Genomic DNA, 24197 nt, shown 5'->3' with positions numbered 1-24197 from the left:
TTTGCCGTCCAATCGGTGAGCGAGGGGCGATTTGGCCCCGCCTCCAGAACGATCGATATATGCAAATTTGTGGATCAAAAAGCCTTCACGCCCACTTTTTCTCGGGCCAATGGGGAGCGAGGTGAAAGGTCAAAGGGAGGGGGTCAAAGGCGAAGCTACGGGGGGATAAAAGGACGGTGTTCGTCAGTCAGCAGAACGAGAAGGAGTCGGAGGGTGGAGAGTCAAGTGTGGAAGTCTGGAGCCCGAAGCCTGCAGTAGCTGGAGAAGCTGAAGAGTCGCGAAGGGGAGAGTCGATCGGAGAGTCCAACGAGGAGAGCCCAAAGAGGAGTCCAGAGTCGGAGGGTCCAGAGGCGGAGAGGCGGCAGGGGCGAAGGCAGACGAGGGGGTGCTCGCGTCGGTGCCAGGAGCTGCACGCCCGAGGGAGGCCGGCAGCGCGACCTGGCCGAGGTGGAGACGCACACCAGGGATAATAAAGATCCTCTATACCCCGAGCATCAGCAACCCCCTCCTGTTTCCCCCCGCGCTGAGATAGTGCGACCAAGGGGGCCCCTTTTCCCACCCCCTGCCTGACACTGTCCGCGAGGCCCGCGGAGAGAGGCGCCATCGCCGCTCCGCGTCTCATCACCAGACGGGTAGGCGCGACCCGGTCTCGGCCTCAGGCCCGCCTCATTCTTGGGGGTATTCTTTCCTTGGTTTTGGGTATGTGTTGTCGGCGCCGTCTGTGAAGTAGAATTGTATAAGTGTTGCCGTGTGCTCGGTAGTCGGTATTAGCTCTGCACTGTGTTCTCACTTATATTTGCTTTTTGTGTAAATGGAATTGTGTTTTCTTTTTTTTGTGTGCATTTGGTGGAATTGTATTTGTGTGCTTCCCGTGTGCCGCGAATAAATGTGCTTTATTGTTGAACTGTTCTCCCGCTTCGCTTCGTCTTCTCCTCCATTGAATCCTCATCTTGCTTCACGTAAAGGGTTGGTAGTGGGCTGAATACGCCCGATAATTAATCGAACCGTCGAGGTCGACGATAACACCGCTCGGTTATTCTGATAGTACGGAACGGGTCGCTTAAGTGGCCCGTGTCCGAAGTCGACCTGCGGCGAGGTGCGATCGCCCGGTCTACCCTCCGCGTGGGTACTTAGGTAGGTCGAATTTGGCGAGCAACCCTATCCCACGTGGGGGCTGATTGGCTCGATCGCGGTGAGACCGAAAGGTCCACCCGTGACTGGTTCCCGGCGTTAGTCCGAGAGGGTCACGACTGGATTGTCCGTCCGGTGGGCGACGTGCCGTGATTCGAGTTACGTGGCCGTCAGCACGCCGGCGGGCGCGAATCTGCAACAATATGTAATTGTATATATATATATATATGTATATACATATATGTATATATATATATACATATATATATATATATATATATATATATATATATATATATATATATATATTGTTGTGGTTGACGAAATTCGCAAACCACCATTCAGGTCCCATAGGTGAGATATCTCTGTAAGTATATGTGTAGTTAGCCCAAACCCGTTGTTTAGAGGGAATAAATGTCATTCATTCGGGCTGCGACCCTTTTAGATAGCCGTTTTTCTTTTGCTATCTTTATTTTGGACCAACCGCCATTACTACCACCACAACCACCACCAACCGCATCTCGACAACCACAGCCACCTTCTCCAGAACCGCCTTTACAACATCCACCTTCTCCACAACCGCTTTCACACACCAACCACCAACCGCAACGCCGCTTCACAACAACAGCAACGCCAACAGCCACGACCTTTACCGTCACAACTCGCCCTCGCAACCATCGCATCACCGCCATTCCCGCGCCGCTCGTGGGCACCGATCCTGGACTTGTACAGGGCGCGCACCGAGCAGCGGGTGCAAAAACACCAGCCTTTCCGAGAAATCGGATCAAGAATGATTCACGCCCACTTCTGTTCCGTCCTATCAGCGAGCGTGGGGCGATTTGGCCCTGCCTCCAGGCGCGTCGGAGTATAATCGCTATATGCAGATTCGCGGATCAAGAATGATTCACGCCCACTTTTCCTCTGTCCAATGGGGAGCGTGGCTCCGCCCCCGAGCCATTCCTGATCCAAAAATCTGCATATGGTTTCTCCTGTCACACTATAAAGCGCCGAGCGCGGAGCGAATGAATTGAGTGCAGCAGTTGGGAAGAGTTGAAGAGTTGAGTAGTTGCGAAGAGTAGAAAAAGAGTTTCTGAATCGCAGTTGGAGGCAGTTGGGAAGAGTCAGAGAGTTGAGAGTCGAGGCAGTTGGAGGCAGTTGGGAAGAGTTGAAAGGAGTTGAGAAGAAAAAAGGCAGTTGGAAGGAGTTGAGAAGAGAAAAGAGTTGGAGAGTTGTGGCGGCGGCGAAATCAGTGGAGAGAGTGTCTGTCGGGGTCCGGAGAGGCTGGAGAAGCCAAGAATCTTTGTGGAGGTCGGCGCTCGTGTCAGAGTCGGGGAGCTGCGGAGAGGGGAGGCCGGTAACGCGACCGAGGTCGCAGTGGAGTCGCTCGTCGCGGGACCCAAGCCAGCCAGATATCCTCTTTCCCCCGAGCATCAACAACCCCTCCCTGTTTCCCCCCCGCGCTGAGATAGTGTGAGAAGGGGGCCCCGTTCCCACCCCATTCCAGGCAGTGCCAGCGAGGCCCGCGGAGTCGGGGCGCCGCCGCCATTTTGCGGCTCATCACCAGACGGGTAGGCTCGACGCGGTCTCGGCTCCAGGCCCGTCTGCCCCCTCATCGTTGAGGGTGGCCCCTTCCTTTTTCTTTTGCTTTGAGTATGTGTGTTGTCGGCGCCGTCTGTGAAGTAAAACTGTATAAGTGTTGCCGTGTGCTCGGTAGTCGGTAGTAGATCTGCATTGTGTCTCTTTTGTTCCATTTGCTTTTTGTGCAGAATTGTCGTGTTACATTTACATTTGCTTTTGGTGCATAATTGTTGTGATTGTATATGTGTGCTTTCCGTTTGCCGCGGAATAAATGTGCTTTATGTTTAACTGTTTTTCCCGTTTCGCTTCGTCTTTTCTTTTGTTGAATCTCCATCTTACTTCACGTAAAGGGTTGGTCGTGGGCTAAATACGCCCAATAATTAATCGAACCGTCGAGGCCGACGATAACACCGCTCGGTTATCCCGATAGTACGGAACGGGTCGCTTAAAGTGGCCCGTGTCCGAAGTCGACCTGCGGCGAGGTGCGATCGCCCGGTCTACCCTCCGTGTGGGTACTTAGGTGGGTCGAATTTGGCGAGCAACCCTATCCCACGCGGGGGGCCGATTGGCACGATCGTGGTGAGGCCGAAAGGCCCACCCGTGACTAGTTCCCGGCATTAGTCCGAGAGGCTCCTGACCACTTACAAAGCTTTTGTCCGTAGCCTGATGGAGTACTGCTCTCCCCTCTGGGCTGGTGCTCCTGCCTCCCACCTTTCTCGGCTTAACGCTGTCGAAACCAGGGCATTTAAGATCATCGGCATCTCCCGCAATGAAGCTGAGTCTTTGGGCCTCTCACTCAATCACCGCAGGTTGGTCGGTGGTCTTTCTGTCTTCTACCGACTCCTCTCCAGCCTTGCCCCCCCTGCTCTCTCTGCGATTTGTCCCCACCACATTTCCACAGGGCGCTCAAGGTCCGCCAACAACCCCCTTCTGGTAAAACTACCAAAATCACGAATCACTGCTCATCTTCACTCTTTCATTCCTCTTTTTTCCCGCCTTTGGAATAAACTTCCTCACTCTATTCTTTCCCATTCTTCCCTCCAGGCTTTCAAAACAGCTGTTCACCACCACCTCTTATCTTCCCCCATCCAAATCCTCGATCTTTTCTACCCCCGATAATCCACCGAAGCCCACTTCCTTCATTTCTCCTGCTTTCCTTCCTGAAAGTCCCTGTAATGTCCATCTTCTCTTCGCCATGTTCCCCGTCCCATCCCCATCCCTCTCCCTTCCACAGTTCACCTAATGTGTCTGTTCCCCACTGTTTTGTCCCTTCCACTCCCGCCCCTCTTGTCTCATGCCTCCTTGCTGTGAGTTATGTGTTTGCTCTCATACGAGCCTCGACCAAGGTATACAAAAAAAAAAAAAAAGGATCACGACGGGATTGTCCGTCCGGTGGGCGACGTGCCGCGATTCGAGTTACGTGGCCATTCGCACGCCGGCGGGCGCGAATCCGCAACAATATATATACATATACATATATATATATATATATATATATATATATATATATATATATATATATATATATATATATATATATATATATACTGAAACGCAAAATAAACTTACCACCTTTTAAACCTTCAAATATCAACAATAACACTGCATGTAGTAAATGTGTGAACTTATTTGTGGACAATAGTGTCCTCACTGTCAGCCAAAACGGTCACGGATGGTCACTTGAACCTTCAATGGTCACTTCATAGCACAGCTGTTGAACAGCCGTTTAGACTGTCAGTGATTAGCCAAGGGGTACGGGATGATTTTAATGAGCTGCACGTGATGTCTTGATATTGGCTTTAAAAAGGCCAGTGCAAAATGGGCATTTCAATCAACATGCCACGATTGTCAAGGGATCAACGGCAGTGTGCCTTGGGCATACTGCAATGCGGATTGAGCTACCGTGCGGTGGCACGTCGCCTTGGCTGTTCACACCAGACGATATTGGCCCTGGTGGACAGAGACACCCTCCACAACTCTGCAGATGACAGACCTCGATCAGGGAGGCCAAGAGTCACCACTGCAAGGCAGGACAGGCAGATGGTCCTAAGTCAGAAGGCTTCAGCCATTGAGGACTGAGTGGGATAGAATCCAGCAGCAAACCATCCAAAGACTGGTAGGCAGTATGCGCAGACGATGCACTGCCTGTATCCAAAACAATGGTGGCCACACACGCCATTGAAAGGGGACTGACATTGCACCCTGTGCTGTTCTGTACTGCTGAACAAACTTATGAGATGGTGTATCTTGGTCAAAAACTTGACATGTCATCAATAAAATGCCAATGTTTCAATTAGCAATTGTTGGTTTGTTTTATTTTGAACTGTTACAATTTGATTACATTTCAAACAAGTGGTTTCTTTTGTGTTTCAGTATATATATATATATATATATATATATATATATATATATATATATATATATATATATATATATATATATATATATATATATATATATATATAAACAAATAATTCAAAGTTGTGTGTTGGTCATGCAAATGGTGAAGTGTATATAAATAAATAATGGTTCCCTCGATCAAAAACAAACAATACTGCACTGTTGTCCTAACAAAATGCTAATTCCCAAGATTCCAAATTGGGTACCAGAATAATTTGACATGCCTCATGCCCAGATATTTTGCATACATGTGCTGAAAAAAACAACATATGGGGACATAAGTTTAGATCAGAATGTTTGGGTGTTCTCTCGTGTCTGCAGCTATATTGTGACAGTGATGACGACGATCATCATCACACCATTTGAAAGCCTTTTTCCCTGAGCAGGGGTCAGCTTTTTATGGGCTCCAATCATGGTACCCTTTCTTGTGGTGATATTTTTACGGCCAGATGCCCTTCCTGACGCCAACCCTTTCGTCGCCTTTGCCACGCAGGGATAATTACCAGTATACTGGTGCTCATTTCGCCGACCTTCGGAAGGATGACAGGCAGAGTCAACCCCCCTGATGCTAACTCAGCGGCCAGCGGGGCTCATACTCAGGACTCCGAGGATCCCAAGTCACCACCCAAACACTAAGCCACACCAGGCTCATTGATGACGACGACGATGATGAATGGTAAATACTGTACGGTCATCACCTCTGGATAACTCCAGAGGGACGGTGAGTCTTTAAAGACCACAATCGCCTATCGTGCCACTAATTTCTAGCCGGCTTCTAGGTCCAAAGCTGTGTTTCCATTACCAGCGAGATCATCATCACAAACGGGATATCATGTCGGCAGTCACGTGACCGATCATAACTGATTGGCTGAGTGGAACCAAGTCACGTTCTGCATTCTTAACTATTGCCCAATCTCTTCATTTACGAATGGGCTCGAAGCATATATGTATAGGCAATAACGTTCAACTTATCCCCTATGTGTGCACATCCATCCTTGGTTGTCTTAAGCAGTCAACTTGCACTTTACGTAGGGTGCCCATCAATCATCCGGGAAAATAAAAGGACAGATAGACGATAAAGAAAGAAGGTGGGGACTGGTCGTGCCCCACCACACCTTGCGCCTGCTCTGCTGAGCTGACGCTGCCCAATAGCTTTGGCACAGTCTTTTTTTGGTCCTCGTCTTGCTCGTCTCAGTGCTGGCCCCGAGCAGCATGTTTCTGATCCACCATGTCCCACGGTGTACCCTAGGAAAGATGACGAGCACAGCGCGAACCCCGGACTATTATGTTAGGGTGCCAAGACAGGTCCAGCCAGGACAAGGTGCTCGCACTCAGCTAACAAACGGGGTTGTGGGGGGGGGAGTAGGTGGCTAAGACACAAGACTGGACCCAAAGGTGACTCCAAGACCAGGACTCGATCCTCAAAAAAAGAAACTACACTCCTGAGTGGATCCAGAGACCCAAAGGCACAAGACTGGATCCAAAGACGTCACAAAGACACAAGACAAGACAGAGCTCATATGCTCCGCCTTTTATTACGTCGCGGGGGTCGGAGGTTTACATGTGTCGCCCGATTGTCGTGTCAGAGCCCAGATGTCTGGTGGCATTTTGAGAATGGCCCTGTAGATTGGGGGCATGTGGGGTTGGTGATCTAGATTTTGGCATGCTGTCATAGGTTAATTTTTAATTTTTTTTAAATGTTTTAACCAGTTTTAAGGGTTGAGCAAGGGATGGAGAGACAGCTGGCAGCCTAACCAGGGCAAATCCTGTGCTGAAAGGTACAATAAATGGATAAAGCAAAGAGTGTTGGAGGTGAAAAGAACATATATGGGACACTTATCTAACACATTCACCACACATGTATCTACTCACATGCAATACAGCGAGTAGATGTGTGTATGCCCAGCTGAACAAATACTATGAAATAACTACATTTATACTCAAGGCTGATGATTTTACCCATGAGAAGTCAAAACCACAACAATACTAATATACAGTATTAACACATAAAACAGTACATGGAGTGCATGGTTTGAGAGTCATGATAAAGGAAATGACTCCATGGAATTGTGGCTGAATGAGTCTGTGAAGTCAGTGGTTCACTTTTGACTGGTCGTCTTATTAATGACTTCAACGATACGTCGTCCTGCTTGATACTCACCATTTATAGGATGAGTATGGATAAATCTCACGGGTTGGCATGTCATGTACTGTAGTTGTGAGAGATGGGGGGGGGGTATTTCTCTTTAATTACCCTGCTAAATGCAGAGAGAAAAGTGACATTGACTGCAGAGAAGATGGCGTTGCCATACCCAGAATGCCGTGAGAAGTTACATCACTTCCCCCAATGTCAGAGGATATGTTTATTTGAGGTCAAGTCTGGTGTTGGCTATCTTCACGTGTATGCATAATTTGTGTGACAACTCTTCTATGAGCCATAAATGTTGTAAAAATTTAAAAGTGAAGTTGGACAGCAGTCATATAAAATCACTATGGGAAAGTGCTCCTGAAATGGTTACACACAGACAGCAGAACAAGATAAAGATTAAAAAGTGAAAAAAACAAACTTCACCTCACCGTTTGACCCGATCTTTGCCTCTGCCGTTTAATGGCCGGACCTGGGGAAGTTCAGGCTTGTCAACAGTGTGATCGTTGCAAACCATAGGCAGCACTTCTCCATCTCTGGCCCCATTCTATGCAAAAGGGCAAGATATCTAGAACCTTGGGATTCCCAACAGTCCAAAATTGGAGGGAATTTTAACTGTTGTTATTCCCAATCACAACATATCTATAACTCCTGCTGAAACAATGACAATTTAGCTTCCTCACAAAACAAGAAACTTTAACTCCTTGCTCTTTTGGAATTTCTCAACATGATGGTATTCAAACCTAACACCCATCATACTGTGCACATAGTCTTCAATAATTTTTATCTCCAGTATAAAGAATGGTTTCGATAACGTAATTATCAGGTGTGTAGTAAGAGATACATCAGGCAAGGGATACATTCATGAGATTCAAGGAAATTTGGAAATCAAAGAAGTTTAACACCAAAATGAAGCCGAGGCTGAGGATATTTGACAGCAACATCAAGTCAGTGATCCTAATTCGATGTGAATCTTGGAAAATCACCAAATAAATAGCAAACTGGAGTCTTTCATCTTCAGCAGCCACAAAAAAACTTGAGAATCTTTTGGGATGATATGGCTTGTAAGAAAGAGGTTGAAAGGTTAAAAGGGAGGAAATATCACAGAATAGATCAAAATGAGAAGGTGGAGATGGATTGGTCACATGCTGTGCATGGAGGATCAAGTACACCAAAAAGAGCAACGTGCTGGGCATCGGACGGGAAGAGAAGGGTTAGAGGGCCGAGATAGACCTGGCATCGTACCGTCGAGAAGGAAATTAAAGGAATAAAGGTCACCTGCAATGAAATCGGAACTTGGGTCCAAAACAGTCAAAAGTGGCGAAAGATCAGAAGAAGCTCCATGTGTGAGGTGGCATGATTGGATAATAAGCATTAAACAGGTAATTACATCACAGAAACCATATATTTGTAAATTAAAATTATTAAGAACAATGTACTCATGAATGTGCATCAACAATCACAGACCAATTTGATCACAAAACGATATCTTTTTAAAGAAGCCAAACTTTGACATCAATTCAACTGTTCTGCAAAAGAAACCTCAAATAATTGCATGTGTAATGTGGTAGAGATAGAAAGTGTGAAGATGTATGTGTTGACCATTTTGGAGCGAGTAGCATGTTCCACTCGTGGGGCCTCATCATGGACAAGGGCAGCATCGGGGTGACCCAAGCTAGCTTGGCTACGTAACTGCTCGAAGAAAAGTGTGGGCTCTGTAGAGAGCTCCTTTAAAACGTGCTGGAATTCCATCTCACACAAGAGTGATCTGAAGGTAACAGGGTATCACACACAATTGTGACAAAAACTGAAACCTGTAAATCCCATATCGTTTTGCTTAAAAGGTCCAGAGCAGCAGGTGATCCAGTGTGAGTGAGGGAAACATGGAAGCTTGTGTTTGGCTACTCACTGAATTATCTTTGCGAGGATATCTGGTAGGATGTTGAGTTCTTCACTCACCCAGTTGTTTGCAACAGGCACTTCCATCTTCATGAGAACTTCATCTTGTATCTCCACCATAAATGACTCAATGCTGTAGATAAAATGTTTACCAAAGCTGGCCTCATACAGTCCAACAGCAGACAAAATTGTTTTCAAGATTCGGTCGACTCGGGCTGGAGCCATATTTAATTTAAAGGTAAGGGTTTATGATCCCCGACATTATGAGGAGTGATGACTTAAGAGAATGAAAGGATAAATTACACAAATTTGGATGAACTGTGGTCGAGACACTTATTTGTACAGATTGGTGGTTCTATAAAACTGCCTGTCCACAAATATATTGTCCGGGACAATATAATGCACAGGATAGTCCAAATTGAAAAAAAACTATCATCTCAGAATATCGCAAGGAATGTGCCTGACCCTACCTCATCTCTGAGGCTAATTCAAGTTGAGTTTGGTTAGTAGTTGGATGAGAAACCTCGATGAAAGGCCGGGTATTGTGCTCATCTCTTTTGCTTCCTGGTCAAGCATTTACGACTCAACTAAAATGATCATGCCAGTGAAGTTCCCACAGGAGATGATGCATCTCAAACGAAGATGTAAAGCTGGCTGGGAAGGATGGCCTACAGGTACAAGCACTCGCCTCTAACCTGTCTAGCCTAGGTTCAAATCCAGACCCAGCTATAAACTGTTATTCTGGTGTTTCAGAGGTAGGGTGATTCATCAATGTGTGTGCTGTCCCTTGGATGGACGCTAAACTGGGCATCCCCTCTGCCGGCATCAATTGGTGGATATTGGAGTTCCCATGGTGTTCTTCACAAAAAGTAAGTGAGCTATCGCCAGCACCATTAACTTGTTGCAAATTCCTGCCCTGACTTCCTGAGTCGGAGTGGTGACCCAGCCAGGATTGTAGCAGAGTAACGGCTTCGGTATCATGAATGCTCTGCATCGGGCATGGTTCATGATGATTGAGTGAAAGCTGGCTGTCCCAATGTACATGTATGTTTTAGCATATCTCTCATAAAGAGTGGGCCATTATGGATTGGCACCCAGGAAAAATTTCCTGCTGACAGGTCAAGTCAGGTCAGGTATGGGAGCATGCGCTGGAGCAGCACGTTGCTGCGTCCACTTTCCGCCAGTATTCCAGGGGCCTCCATCTGGCCATCCCCCAGGCAGATGCCTGGCCCGTCCCCATATACTTGAGATGCTGATCAACCTGCTGCAACCAGGAGACACGTGGTTGGCACATTGGCCTCATCCACTCACGAGGCTCCCTTGCTGAGAGAGTCTGGTAAGCAGGATCAGCGTCAGGAAAACAAGTCACGTGTCCATAAAGCCGCAGCTGACACTCATGGAATATACAGGAAATAAATCTCATTTTGAGTCTCTCTCAGCAAATGCTCATTAAACACAAATCCGACCAGGGATAGTCAAGGATTCTCCGGATTGCCCTGGTACCAAAGGAATGAGGGCTCCATCTCAGATCACTGATCAGAGTCCAAGTCTCACATCCGTAGAGTAAGGCTGGAAGCAACAAGGACCTGAAGACTCTCAAGGCAGAGCACAAAACTGCATGCAACGACATGAGTACAGCATTTCCACCAGCCTAGAGAAGTTCACCATGGATGCCACAGATCCCAGGAACATTCCCCCGTTTCAAATGGTTCACCGCAGCCCGTGTTTCCACAAGCGAAGGTGGACCACAGTTGATTCGAGGGTCAGCAACAGGGATTGTAACACCCTTGACGTCCAACTCGACAGCTGGGGGATCAGCCTGGTACAACCGCTCAAAGGAACCGGCCCAGCGGGCCTTCACATCAGACTCCTCTGTCAAGAGCCAACCACTCTCTGCTCGAACTGCAGTGCTCCGAGGGATGGGCTTGGATGAACGTAATGCGCGAATTCCCCTGTAAGCGGGACGAGAATCACCTGTCCACAGGTGATGCTCTACCCCCTCACAGATTCCTCGCACATAGGCCTCCTTGTCCACCCTCAGTGCACGTACAGTTTTACGCCTCAGCTCCCTGAACAGCTCAGCTCTGCCATTCAGCCTGGCCCTGCGACTCTGGTCAATGGTATCCAGTGTCCCTTGAGAGACAAAATTCTTCTTTGCCCTGCGGTGAGCTCCAAGGCATCCACCGGCAACATCAAGGACGGTGGTCTTGAAGGCGCTCCACAACTCTTCAGGACCCCCCAAAGCACCCAGACCCCCAAGTGTCCACTCAGCCTGTTCGCAAACTCCTCAGCTACTCTCTCATCCCTGAGCTTGGCAACATCCAGCCTAGGCTGGGATGGTACCATTCTACAGGATTTAAGGTGCAGCTTTAGAGTTGCTACAACAAGCCTGTGGTCAGTATTGAGGAACTGAGCACTCCGGTAGACCCTGCAGTTCTGGATCATCCTCCAACGACCGTCAATGAGGACATGGTCAATCTCCTTTGCCACACCACCAGCATTGGAATACCAAGTCCAGCGATGAGCTTGTGGGCGCTGAAACCATGAACCAGCCACCCTAAGTCCATGACTTCTTGCAAAGTCAAGGAACTTAGTGCTATTCTGGTTCATAGTTCCTGACCCATGGGGACCAACAGACACCTCATAACCGTCCCTATCAGTTCCAGTCGATGCATTGAAATCCCCCAAGACTAGAAGTGTATCTCGTCTGGGGCACTGATCAATCACAGACTCGAGTGTGGCGTAGAATGCGTCCTTCACGGTGAGATCACTCGCCTCAGTCGGAGCATAAACAGAGACCAGGGAAATGACACCTAAGGAGTGACGAATCCTTAATCTCATAATACGCTCGTTGACCGGTGTTACCTCAATTATCATTGGGGTCAGCTTATTGGACACAGCTACAGCAACTCCTTGGGTATGGTAACCATCAGAGCGACCAGACCAATAGTAGGTGTAACCACCCACCATTATCTCGCCGCAATCCGGTCTCCGAACCTCAGAGAGAGCTGCAATCCCGATGTCCAAACGCTTGAGCTCAGATGATAACAGAGACAGGTGATCATCCTCTCTTAGGGATAGGTCATTCCAGGCACCCACCCGAAGGGACCGCCTCAGGTTAACCCAAGGAGACCGCCGTCTGGTGGACGACACCTCAGCACCACTCTGACACACTCTCCCGCAATCTGACCCAGGGATGTTACCCCGTGGTTTCCCTCCTATCAAAGATTGGGGGTCCCGAAGGCTTTGCCCCAATCCCGTCATCCGGTGAGCTGCCCTGCGAAGGGAAGCTGCACAGGAGGTACTCCCACGGAGTGGGTTTTCAGATTTTTTTGCGTTTTTGCGTTTTGCGGAATGAAGGGTTTTACGGTGGCCGGAGTGCAAATCCTGCCACCAACCTCCTAATAAGAAGTAACCCAACTGCAGGAGGACGTCCGCAGACACAGTTGGGCACTAGATATGGAATGCCGTTGGCTCACAAGGAGCTCCTCCGCCCTTTGGGCGAACCACATTCTTTCTTGGGCAAACCACATTTCAATGTTGGCCTCCAAAGCCAGACGCCGACTGGGCATCCTCCATCGTACAAAGTCCTTCCTTGGCAGACCTGAACTCCTATCCACTGACAAGGCCTTCATCCACAGTTTGATGGAGTACTGCTTCCCTATGGGCTGGCTCCTCTGCCTCACATCTTGCTCAACTTGATGCCATGGAAACGAAGACCTTCAAGATTATTGTAATCTCTCACGATAAAGCTGTGTCTTTGGGCATATCACTTTACCATTGCTAACAGGTCAGTGGTCTCTGTTTTCTATGGCCTCCTTTCTGGTCTTGCTCCCTCCCTCTGCTCTTTCCGTGCTTTGTCCCACCCACCCTCAGGTTTCCGCAGGGAACACATGGTCCACCATCAACCCCTTTCTGGTGAAACTACCTCAATCAAGGATAACTGCTCACCTACACTCATTTGTTCCTCTTTTTTCCCCACCTATGGAACCAACTTCCACATTCTCTTCAATCTCATTCTTCCCTCCAGGTATTCAAGACAGCTGTTCACCAACATCTCAGATCATCTCCAATCCAAAACCATGATCTTTTCTACCCTCGTTAACCCCACCCCACCCCAATCTCTCCTTCCAAAGTTCTAGGTTTCCCTCCTGAGAATTTCCTTCTGTATCCATATAATCCACCATATGCATCCTATCTGCCCCCCCCATTCCTCCCCACACCCATTATTTGTCCACCTCCCTATTTCTTGGTCTTCAACTCTGCTGTTGCTGTTTCTCCCTCTCTCTTTCTCTCTGCTGTTGGTGTTCCTCAAATCCCTCTCTCTGCTGTTGGTGTTCCCCCAATCCCTCTCTCTCTGCTGTTGGTGTTCCTCCAATCCCTCTCACTGCTGTTGGTGTTCTCCCAATCCCTCTCACTGCTGTTGGTGTTTCCCCCCTCTCTCTCCTCTTGGTGTTTTCCCCCTCTCATCCCTCTCTCTGCTGTTGGTGTTTCCACCCACTCTCTCTGCTGTTGGTGTTTCCCCCCTCTCTCTGCTGTTGCTGCTTACCCCCTCTTTCTGTTGTTGCTGTTTCCCCCCTCTCTCTGCTGTTGCAGTTTTCCCTCCTCTCCATACTGTTGGTGTTTCCCCCTGTTGCCTCCTGATCCGATCAGTGTACTAGTACTAGCTTTTCACGAGCCTCAACCATGTGAACAACGAAAAGGGTTAAGGCTCAATTAAGAGCAAGGATGGCAAAGGATAGAAGTTTATCATGGTGAAAGTGGGGAAGTAGGGAACAGGCCATTGGTTGAATGAATGGGCAACGGGGAAGGAAAACTGCAGGTAGGAGGAGTGGGTGTGGCAGAGGTTTAAGGGGATATAAAAAGTAAAGGTAGGGATTGAAGATGACACAATGGTGAGGGGTTTCCATCTTTAAGGTTATGAAGGAAGAGTAGGATTAGTCCCAAGGAGATGATTCCACAGATGTGAGAAAAGAGAAACACAGTGGAGGTGAGCAATAAACCTGGATTTTTAAATGTTAAGCAGATTAATGATGACAATATCATTGGTTAATAGAAGATAAGTAAATTAATTCGGGGTTTGGGGTGTGGATATTCATTACACATATGATAGCCAAATGGAGTAAATGTCATTGTACATCCTTGTATATCATACAGTGCAACTCCCTTCCTGTAATACCTGCTCACAACGGGGCTTTCCTGGATTCCAAGGAAGAAGCTGTAAAAGTCAGGTTTCGCATGTGTTTGCACCATCACACCAAGATGCAGTAGCTGGGACTGAGGAGTCTCGGACACCAGACTGACGGCACATGAGGCCTGGCAAACAAATTGCAAATGTTCCTCCATGTCAATTACTTGTAAAGTATTGTCATTGTCCTCTTTGTAAGTAACCATATTGTAAATCTGGATGCTCACTTTTCAAGAGCATCTTATAAGTAAACTAGAAGGGCACTCTTCAACGTCACCAGATATGCCTCCCCCTACATTATTACATCATTCTAATACTTGTGCAAAGTTTGATTTAAATCCCTGAACCCAGATTCAAAATATTCAATAATTATCGCTGCCAGACCATGCGTCCGATCAGGTTTAAATTTAAAACATATATATTCCACATGACTACGAGATCATAATTGTGAAGTTTCACATCAATTGCTGAAGTGGTTCAAGAGAAATAATTTTTTGGCTGCCAGACCATGTGACCTATTCATTATTCATGAACACTCTAGTATCCCCAAGGTTTGGAGAACACGTGGGTGAAGTTTCCCCTTGATCTGTCAAGCCATTCTGGAGAAGGTTTTTAAAGGTTTATTTCTTCAAAAAAAAAATCTATAGATGCCAAACCATGTGACCTATGATGTCATAGGTGGAGAACTTTTTGATCCTCATGGATAGGCGATTATAACTGTAAAATTTCACCTCGATCTGTTCAGCCGTTTGGAAGAAGATTTTTGAAGGTCTTTACGTTAAAAACAATATGGCAGCCGAACCACTTGATTGATGAAGTCCATTTTTTCCCGAATACAATCTAGTCAGAGATGACCATCAAAAATTTTTCTCCTGATCGGATAAAGCATTTGACATATGACATAATTATGACGTCATCATGAAGTCATCTATGACATAATGAAAAGAAGAAAAAGAGCAATCAGATGTTGCAGACCCTTGCCAGGATTTGTTTTGTGTGGTGTGTTGTGTGGTGTTTGTGTAGTGCATTTTGTGTGGCGTTTGTGTACTGTTGTGTAATTAATGTAATTAATAAGAGAAATAATTAGAACTGCCACTTTATAAATGCTGGCAGTGATGACTGGTTCAGCCATTTGAGAGAAGTAGATTTTTAAAGGTTAAAAAAACCCCCCAACAATATGGCTGCCGAATCACGTGACCGATGATGTCATCAAAACATTTTTGTGGACCGTTTTATCCCTAGATGACCCTCAAACATTTTCATACTCATCGGATGTAGCGTCCTAGATCTGCAATTATGACGTCATAACAAAGGCACCTATGATGTCATGAGAAAATCATGCTCGTTCGCCACGAGGAGTACTTGCTATGTGCCGTTTCAATTTTTTCCTTGGTGTGGTTTCAGAGATACAGAGGTCAAAGTTTTTCCGGTTTTTCCAATATGGCCTCCACACCAGGTGACCTATGACATCATAATTATCACTACAACATTCCACATGAGAGTCGCACCAATGGTGAAAATTTCGTCTCAATTTGACAAGCAGTTGCTGAGAAAAACACGAAAGTTCTGTGAGAAGAAACAGACAGACAGAGAGACAGACAGACAAACAAACAGACAAGCCGGTCGGTGGCGATGGGTCGCCGAGCATGGAAACTATAACATATAGAGCAAAATGGATGTCATGTAGCGGATAGGGAATCACCTTAAGATTATGCACATCAAATCTCATCCAGTTACATCTACTGATAACTACTCGGTATCCATTTGAATGAAAAGTACCGAAAATGCGGTTTGAAATCGGAAATCCCCAAAGTTCGAGGGGGTGCTGTGAGTGAACAAAGATCTAAATCAAAAATCCGGCTTGATCGATGGTGCAAAATGTATTCCAGACGATTAGTGTGAATTTTCATGACCATCCGACCATAACCCGAGGAGGAGTAGCATTTGGCGCGAAGGCACCTCCAGCTCTCGCATATTATCGATTTTTGCCCTTATTGACCTTTGACCCCTGACCTAAGCGAAATCGGTCAATATGTCCTGAGGCAAATTTGTAGTACTCATTGAGTACCATGAACCTGCAAAGTTTCATTCGTATCGATGAACTCACCTGGTCGCTAGGGGGCCTTCAATTTTCGCCAATTTTCGCGCATACCCTAATTGTAGGGGGCGCTGTGGGTAAAGTATTCCATATATCACAAAAACCGGAATATATTTGATAGAGCATCACCTGTAGATCATTCGTGCCAAATTGCATAACCATAGGTGGGATAATTGCTTTCGGAATTGATTTTGCCTGAAAGGTACCGATTTTGAAGGTTTTTCGGTTGCTTGGGAACCAAAGCGTCCCTTACAACCATCACAATTTCCAAAGCACTAGGTCATAAGATGTACCTACCACCCGAGTTTGGTCAAAATTCGCCCACGTTTACTTCCAATTATGCTGATGACAAACGAACAAACAGACAGAATTACTGACAATCTTCTTCTTCTTCTTTCGGCTGCTCCCGTTAGGGGTCGCCACAGCGGATCATCCATTATGATCCGCATAGTGATTTGGCACATGTTTTACGCCAGATGCCCTTCCTGACGCAACCCTGGTCACCTCTTACGACACAGGGATATGGTACACCTATTTTAACCGGGGTATACACCGGCCCAGTATACTGGTACTCATTTCGCCGACCTCGGAAGGATGACAGGCTGAGTCAACCCCCTGGTGTATTAATTCAGTGGCTCAATGGGGCTTGAACTCAGGACCTCTTGGATCCCAAGCCGCTGCCCTAACCACTGCGCCAACACCAGGCTCAGACAGAATTACTGACAATAAGGGTCACCTATTTCAGTGACCCAACAAACAAACAAACAAACAAACAAACGTACCCAAATGCAATAACCCTCTCCTTCGGCGAGGGTAAAAATCATGCATGGTTCCAATGGGGAGTACTTGACATGTGACAAGTTTCAATTTTTTCCATGGAACAGTTTCGGAGGGAGATACAGAGGTCCAAAGTTTTTACCTTTTTCCAACATGGCTGACACACCACGTGACCGATGACATCATAATTATCAGAAAAACATTCTACATGAGTCATCGCACCTTTGAGAAAAAATTTGTGTCAATCAGATCAGCAGTTGCAGAGAAAACCGAGACAATTAGCATATGGACTGACTACGGACATACGTACGGACAACCTGAAAACATAATGTCTTGGGGACTTCGTCAGCGGAGGCATAAAAAGAAAAGAAAGCTTATTTGTTTTTTTCAGACCTGTATCAGTTAATTGATGACTTAAAACAATATATAAGTTTGGTACGGAGTTCGATTTTGGTTAAAGTCCCGATTCAGCTCCAACCTATCAGTGGGATACAAAATTTAAACTGTTCAGCTTGGCAGAGGTATGTGCTCCACTGAGTGCCGTTCCATTTCGCCAAGTGTCACTCACTCTATGGGTGATTTTTCATTTGTTGGTTTGTTTGTTAGTTTATCCGGGCGATATCTCAACCACCCTTTGAGCTCGGAAGCTGAAATTTGGGGAAAAAGCTGAAGATGTGCTTTGGCGAAAACGGTATTTTTCTATTTTTTCGATTCATGAATTAATTGATCAATTACTTAATTATTATCGATTTATTAATTACTTATTTATTTTCTTTCTCATCTGGGCAATATCTCAGGCACCTTTTGAACTCAGATGCTGATATTTTGACATGACAGTGAACAAGTGATTTGGCCATAAAGGGTATTTTTATTTATTGATTAATCAATTGATTGATTAATTATTCATTTTTCGATGAATTACTTAATTTTCGAAAATTCCAGATTCGGATGAAGCAGTGATGGTTTTGCTATGAAATTAGGCCAATTTTTTTTTGTATACCTTGTCGAGGCTCGTATGAGAGCTAACACACAACGCACATCAAGGGGGGCATGAGACAGGAGGGGAGGGAGTGGGAAGGACAAAATAGTGGGGAACAGAGACATTTGGAGATCTGTGGAAGGGAGAGGGATGGGACAGGGAACATGGGGAATTGAAGATGGACATCACAGGGACTTTCAGGAAGGAAAGCAGGGAATTTGAAGGAGGTGGGCTTGGGTGGATTATCGGGGGTAGAAAAGATCGAGGATTTGGATGGGGTATGATAAGAGGTGGTGGTGAACAGCTGTTTTGAAGGCCTGGAGGGAAGAATGGGGATGAATAGTGAGGGAGTTTATTCCAAAGGCGGGGAAAAAGAGGAATGAAAGAGTAAAAGTGAGCAGTGATTCGTGATTTTGGTAGTTTTTCCAGAAGGGGGTTGTTAGCGGACCTTGAGCGCCCTGCGGAAATGTGGTGGGTCAAATCGCAGAGAGAGCAGGGGGGCGAGGCTGGAGAGGAGACGGTAGAAGACAGAAAGACCACCGACCAACCTGCGGTGATTGAGTGAGAGGCCCAAAGACTCAGCCTCATTGCGGGAGATGCCAATGATCCGAAATGCCTTGGTTTCTAGAGCGTGAAGCCAAGAAAGGTGAGAGGCGGGAGCACCAGCCCAGAGGGGAGAGCAATACTCCATCAGGCTGCGGACAAAAGCTTTGTAAGTGGTCAGGAGCTCAGGTGGGCCGAGGAAGGACTTTGCACGACGGAGGATTCCCAGTCGGCGAATGGCTTTGGAGGCGAGGTTTGAAATGTGTCTTTCCCAGGAAAGGTCATGGCAGATAGTGAGACCCAGAAGCTTGAAAGAAAGGACTTCTTCCAGAGGATTGTTGAGAAAGTGGATGGGGAGGTTTTCTAAACGGTCCTTTCGAAGAGACATAGTGAGAGTGTGAGATTTGTCCGGATTGAAAGACATGTTCCATGTGTTGGACGAGTTTGTGATTTTATCCAGATCAGTAATGAGCGAAGAAGCTGCTGCTTGCTGGTCTGAGGGATGACCGATGGTACGGCAGAGGGTGGAGTCATCAGCAAAGAGATATAGAGGATTTTCCAGAGAGTCCGAGAGATCACTGATGAAAACCAGAAAAGAACAGGGCCCAGAACGCTACCTTGAGCAACTCCAGCCTGCACAGGAAGAGGGGATGAAAGAACTCCATTTAGGGCCACACGTTGACTGCGACAGGAGAGGAAGTCTGCGAGCCATGAGTGAAGATGGCCTTGGATACCATAGGAAGAGAGTTTGGTGAGCAGGGCAGGGTGCCAGACTGTGTCAAAAGCACGTGATATATCCAGAGATACGGCTCGGATTTCTGGTCTGGCTTTGAGGGCTTCCATCCATTGTTGGGAGAGCAGAAGCAGCATATCCAGGGTAGAGTGACCTGGTCTGAAACCAAATTGATGATCAGAAATCAAGCCATTGGAGAAGAGGAAGGATTTGATGTCTGAAGCGATGATGGGTTCCATAACCTTGCTGATGATTGGGAGAAGGCTGATTGGTCTGTAGTTGCAGGGATCTGTTTTTGCACCTTTTTGTGCAGGGCAGTGATATTAGCTGATTTCCAAGCAGATGGCAGATGGCCTTGAGCAAATGAGAGGGTGAATAGAACAGAGAGAGGGTGAGCAAGAGCAGAAGAGCAGGCTTTGAGGACATGTGGGCTGATGCCGTCTGGACCGGTTGCAGAATCTGAGTCGAGGTTTGACAGCAAGCTCTCCACCTTGTCAGGAGAAAAGGACACAGAGTCCAGGGACAGTTGGGTGCGACTGGGTAAGGTGGGTGGAGAAAGTGATGGGTTTTGGACACAAGATTTTGCTGCAAACACCGAGTTTAGGCATTCAGCTTTTTCACGTGGGGTGTCAGCAGTGCGGCCATTTGAGGTAAGGGAGGGGATGGAGGGGGAACATACACCAGAACAGATTTGATTAGACGCCACCAGGATTTTGAGGAGCGAGAGAGGTTTGAGAGTTCAGACTTGAGATGAGAAAGATGTTGTTTTCTGGCTCTCCTGAGGGTAAATACACACTTGTTCCGAGCTTTATGGAAGGAACTGAGATTGCCCTCAGTTGGGTTTGCTTTCAATGCGGCAAAGGCAAGTTGTTTCAGGACAACTGCCTCACCACAAGCTTCAGTGAACCAAGGGCAGGAGGAAGGGTAAGACAACTGAAGATGAGAGGGGATAAATCTGTGCATGAGGGAGAGCAAGTTTCTTTGAAAGAATTCCCAGGATGAGTTGATGTTGGAGAAAGTAGAGATAGGAGACCAGTCTATAAGTTTGAGGGCTGCTTGGAGACCCTGCCAGTCTGGTTGAGTGAAATGCCAGACTCGACGGCGGTGAGGTGGTTCTCTGATAATAGCCAGAGAGATGTCCACTTTGACAATGACGTGGTCAGAAGAACCAATTGGAGCAAGGGAAGAGCAGCAGATATTGTCAGGGAAATTTGGCAAAATCAGATCCAGAAGAGATGGAGTACCATTGGTTGAGATCTGGGTCGGGAAGTTGACCGATTGAGTCAGTCCCAATGAGTCGCAGAAAGCTTTTGCTGAGGTGCCATGACAGGTGAGAGAGGTACCCACACCTAGCCAACTGGCATGATGACAATTGAAGTCGCCACATATGAGGAAGAGAGAGTTTGGATGAGAAGATAGAAGTTGGTCCATGTTTTCGGAGAGTAGGTGTGGATGGAGTCATCACTGTTTGCTGGACGGTGCAGTACACATATATACATGAGGTGGGAGTTGAGGGGAAGCCATAGCCAGAGGTATTCCTGGGGGTGTGGGGGAGTGAGGGCAGTGCATGGAGAGTGAGGAATGGAGTCTTTGATGAAGAGAGCAACTCCTCCACCAGGGCGAGGCTCAGGTCTGTCAAACCGGAGGAGGTAGTAACCAGGGAGAGATACTTGGGAGTCAGACACGTCTTGGGGGAGGAAAGTTTCTGTTAGGCAGATTATGTCTGGTTTGTCAGTGACAACCTGTATGGAAAGATCTGAAAGGTTTGAGCGAAGGCCCCGGATATTTTAGGTCCATACTTTTAATGAAGAGGTAGGGGAGGAGGCTTTGGGTGCAGGGGGTGGGGGGGAGGGAGAGGGTAGGACAAGGGAGGAGGGGGGAGGTAAGGAGTGTTGTTGACAGAGTGTGGGGGATTGCAGAATAGCTTGGGGAGGGGGCCGAATGAGGAGAAGAAAAGGCTCTGTGGTGCTGGGGGAGAGGAGGGACAAGAGGGGAAAGAAGGCAGTTGAGGATTTGAGGAGGTGGAGTGAAGAGATGGAGGTGAGAGGGCAGTGGAAGGAGGCAGCTTTGTGAATGGGAGGGGGTGGGGGGAACTTTGGGAAGGATGAGTGAGGGGGATGAATGGTGGAAGAAAGGTGAGGGGGGAGTTTTTGAGAGAGGTGAGAGGGAGGCTTGGAGGGAGAAGAGTGGGAAGGTTGCTTTGAGAGTGAGGGGTGAGAGGAGTGAGTTGGCACTGAAGTTGGAAAAAAAGAATGGTTGATGGAAAGCGAACATTCATAGAAAACTGGGGTTTTTAAAAGTTTTAGGTCAGTTATGCGATTAAACACATTTCTTCAGGGATGCATTAAAGGCAAATTCAGAGAATGGAGAGAAGAAACGCTGTAACAGTTGGATTTTTTAGGCAAGGTATGAAAGAAAAGGTTGAATTGAGAGCAGTCTGTTTAAATAGCAGAAAAGTAGTGCATTCTGATACAGTAAAGAGTACCACACGTGTGAAAGAGGAAGATGAAGCATTATTAGAGATCGTTTTTGTTTTTATTATTAATGTTTGAGAGAGTTTTCAACAGATTTGGTCATGGAAGTGTTGTAGAAAAAAATCGAGGAAGAAGAAGAGGAGGAAGAAGAAGAGGAGATGAAGAAGAAGAAGAGGAGATGAAGAAGAAGAATCAGAGAAAGGTAGCGTTTTTTTAATTTTTTTTTTTCAAGATAAGAAATAGAGTGATTAGTTGGGATGGGAGACGTTAAGAAAGTGGGAAAGATAGAAATTGAAGATAATGGGGAGAAAAAACAAATAAACACGATCGTACACCGAGGGGAACAAAGGGTAGGCCTCAAGCCTCAAGGATAGCCCTCAAGCACCCAGTAAGACAAGTTCGACAAAATCTCACAAAATAACACGATTTTTGAAACAAAACCGAACTAGGAACACAAAGTAACATGTAGGTGAGAAAATAAACAGTTAAAACGGGACAGATAACGACCGGAAACTTAACTTTGAGATCGTCAGCAGGGAGCCCCCAAAGAGACCTTACAATGCTCCAAACCCAGAACCGGAAGTCAATTGATAAGGAAATTCATTATTTTACGATTATTATTTATTTTAATTATGAAACTAATCAATTAATCAAGCAATTGTTGAACACTGCTCCCTCCCAATTCCGTCTCCATGTGCTGCACGGCAGCATCGCTGGGTGCCTTCAGCGCCCAGCGATGTCGCGTGCTGGAGGATTTGTTTATATCTTTATTTGGCATGGGGGCGATGTACTTTAAATGTACCTCTATTTGTTTAAACTTTTATTTGGGCTGCCAGGATAGTCCACATGAAGGTACTCACACTTGCCTCTGAGCTGTTCAGCCTGGGTTGAATCATGACCCAGATATAATATAAACTGTCATCCCGGTGTTTCACAGATATGGTGATTCATCACGTCCCTCGGATGGACGTTAAGCCGGGCATCCCGTCTGCTGGTATTAGTTGAGGACGTTAAAGATCCTGGTGGGGAGTAGAGGAGCTATCGCCGGCTCCCTGAACAAATAACAAATTCCTGCCCGAACCTGCAGGGGGCACTGAATCAGCGGCACATTTTTTTCGCTCCACGATAAACTACAATAATTATTGTTCCTTGTGGTATACATGTCAATTTTAATTTATCCACGACAATACGAAGAGACATAGGTTTCTGAGGCCAAGTATTTCTTCAAATAAAATCCAACAATAAGATAATTATCGAGATGTCAGAGTCATGGATGTTATTGTTCAACTATAGCAATGTGAACACCATTGGAGGTTTCAAAATTACTTTTTCACAAAATTGAGATCATCTGAGGTTTGCACTTGAAAACAAACAAACAAACAAACAAACAAACAAACGTTTATCTGGATTATAAACCTTACATTAATGGCAGAGTGAAAAGAAAATAAGGTGATCACCTCACACACGATATCCAGTTTGAGAATGACTGGACGACCTACAGCGTGGAACGTCACACAGCACACCTGGCTTTCATTAGGCTTCAGGACTCCATGCTGAGGCTCAACACTCAGATACTGCAAGAAAAGACAAGTATATGAAAAATTACTCATAGGGTGACAACTTGGCAAAACAGCACAAAGTAGAATGGCACTCGGGAGAGTGCATACCTCTGCCAGGTGGAACAGTTCACGTTTTGTATCCCACTGATGGGCTGGATCTGAACCAAAATCCAATCCGCTTGTTCTTGTCACCTATTCAACTTATCCACCTAGTTTTGTCATAACTCGTCCACAACTTTTTGATATATTTAGTTAGTTATAGTGATATATTAAGTTTTTGATAAAATGATATATTTAGTTTTTGGCTCTATCTATCAATTTTTCGAAATTAGGCCTGTGTTGACCTTTTGACCTTAAAATTAATTGGTAGATGAACTCAGCGACCTGACATGAAAATCCTCTTCAAATTTCAAGTCAATCAGATGAAAATTGAGGATTTTAGAAAATTTGGCCCAAACAGGTCTCCCAAACAACAACACCAGAATCACAGAGAATGATGAAAACAAGTGATACTTTCCTTTTTCTACAAACAAAGGAACTTTGATAAACTTGGCAGATGATGCAACATCACCAGAGAGGAATTTTACAGGTAATAATCAGGGAAAAGCTTTAATAAAGTAGGGACATGATGTACCATCCATGGGAGGGTAACAATGTCTTGTGATGAAGCTCGAGGGTTAGAAAACGATTGC

General features: G+C 46.3%; 1 protein-coding gene across 1 annotated transcript in view; it reads right to left on the bottom strand.

Moving 5' to 3' along the window:
* The window catches only part of LOC147020895 (cilia- and flagella-associated protein 65-like), a 123322-nt gene that overhangs the window by 17884 nt on the left and 81241 nt on the right, over positions 1 to 24197 (bottom strand). The window contains exons 7-11 of the mRNA XM_085893544.1: positions 23404 to 23520; positions 14334 to 14470; positions 9165 to 9287; positions 8858 to 9023; positions 7687 to 7802 (exon numbers count right to left, since the gene is read on the bottom strand). Of these exons, the coding sequence (XP_085749670.1) occupies positions 7687 to 7802; positions 8858 to 9023; positions 9165 to 9287; positions 14334 to 14470; positions 23404 to 23520 (659 nt within the window). The remainder of the gene's footprint in view (positions 1 to 7686; positions 7803 to 8857; positions 9024 to 9164; positions 9288 to 14333; positions 14471 to 23403; positions 23521 to 24197) is intronic.

Source organism: Eptatretus burgeri, chromosome 8 (genome assembly GCF_056783735.1).
Source record: "Eptatretus burgeri isolate ZD-2024b chromosome 8, Ebu_testis_v1, whole genome shotgun sequence".
NCBI lineage: Eukaryota > Metazoa > Chordata > Myxini > Myxiniformes > Myxinidae > Eptatretus > Eptatretus burgeri.
This window is presented reverse-complemented; position numbering and strand designations above follow the sequence as displayed.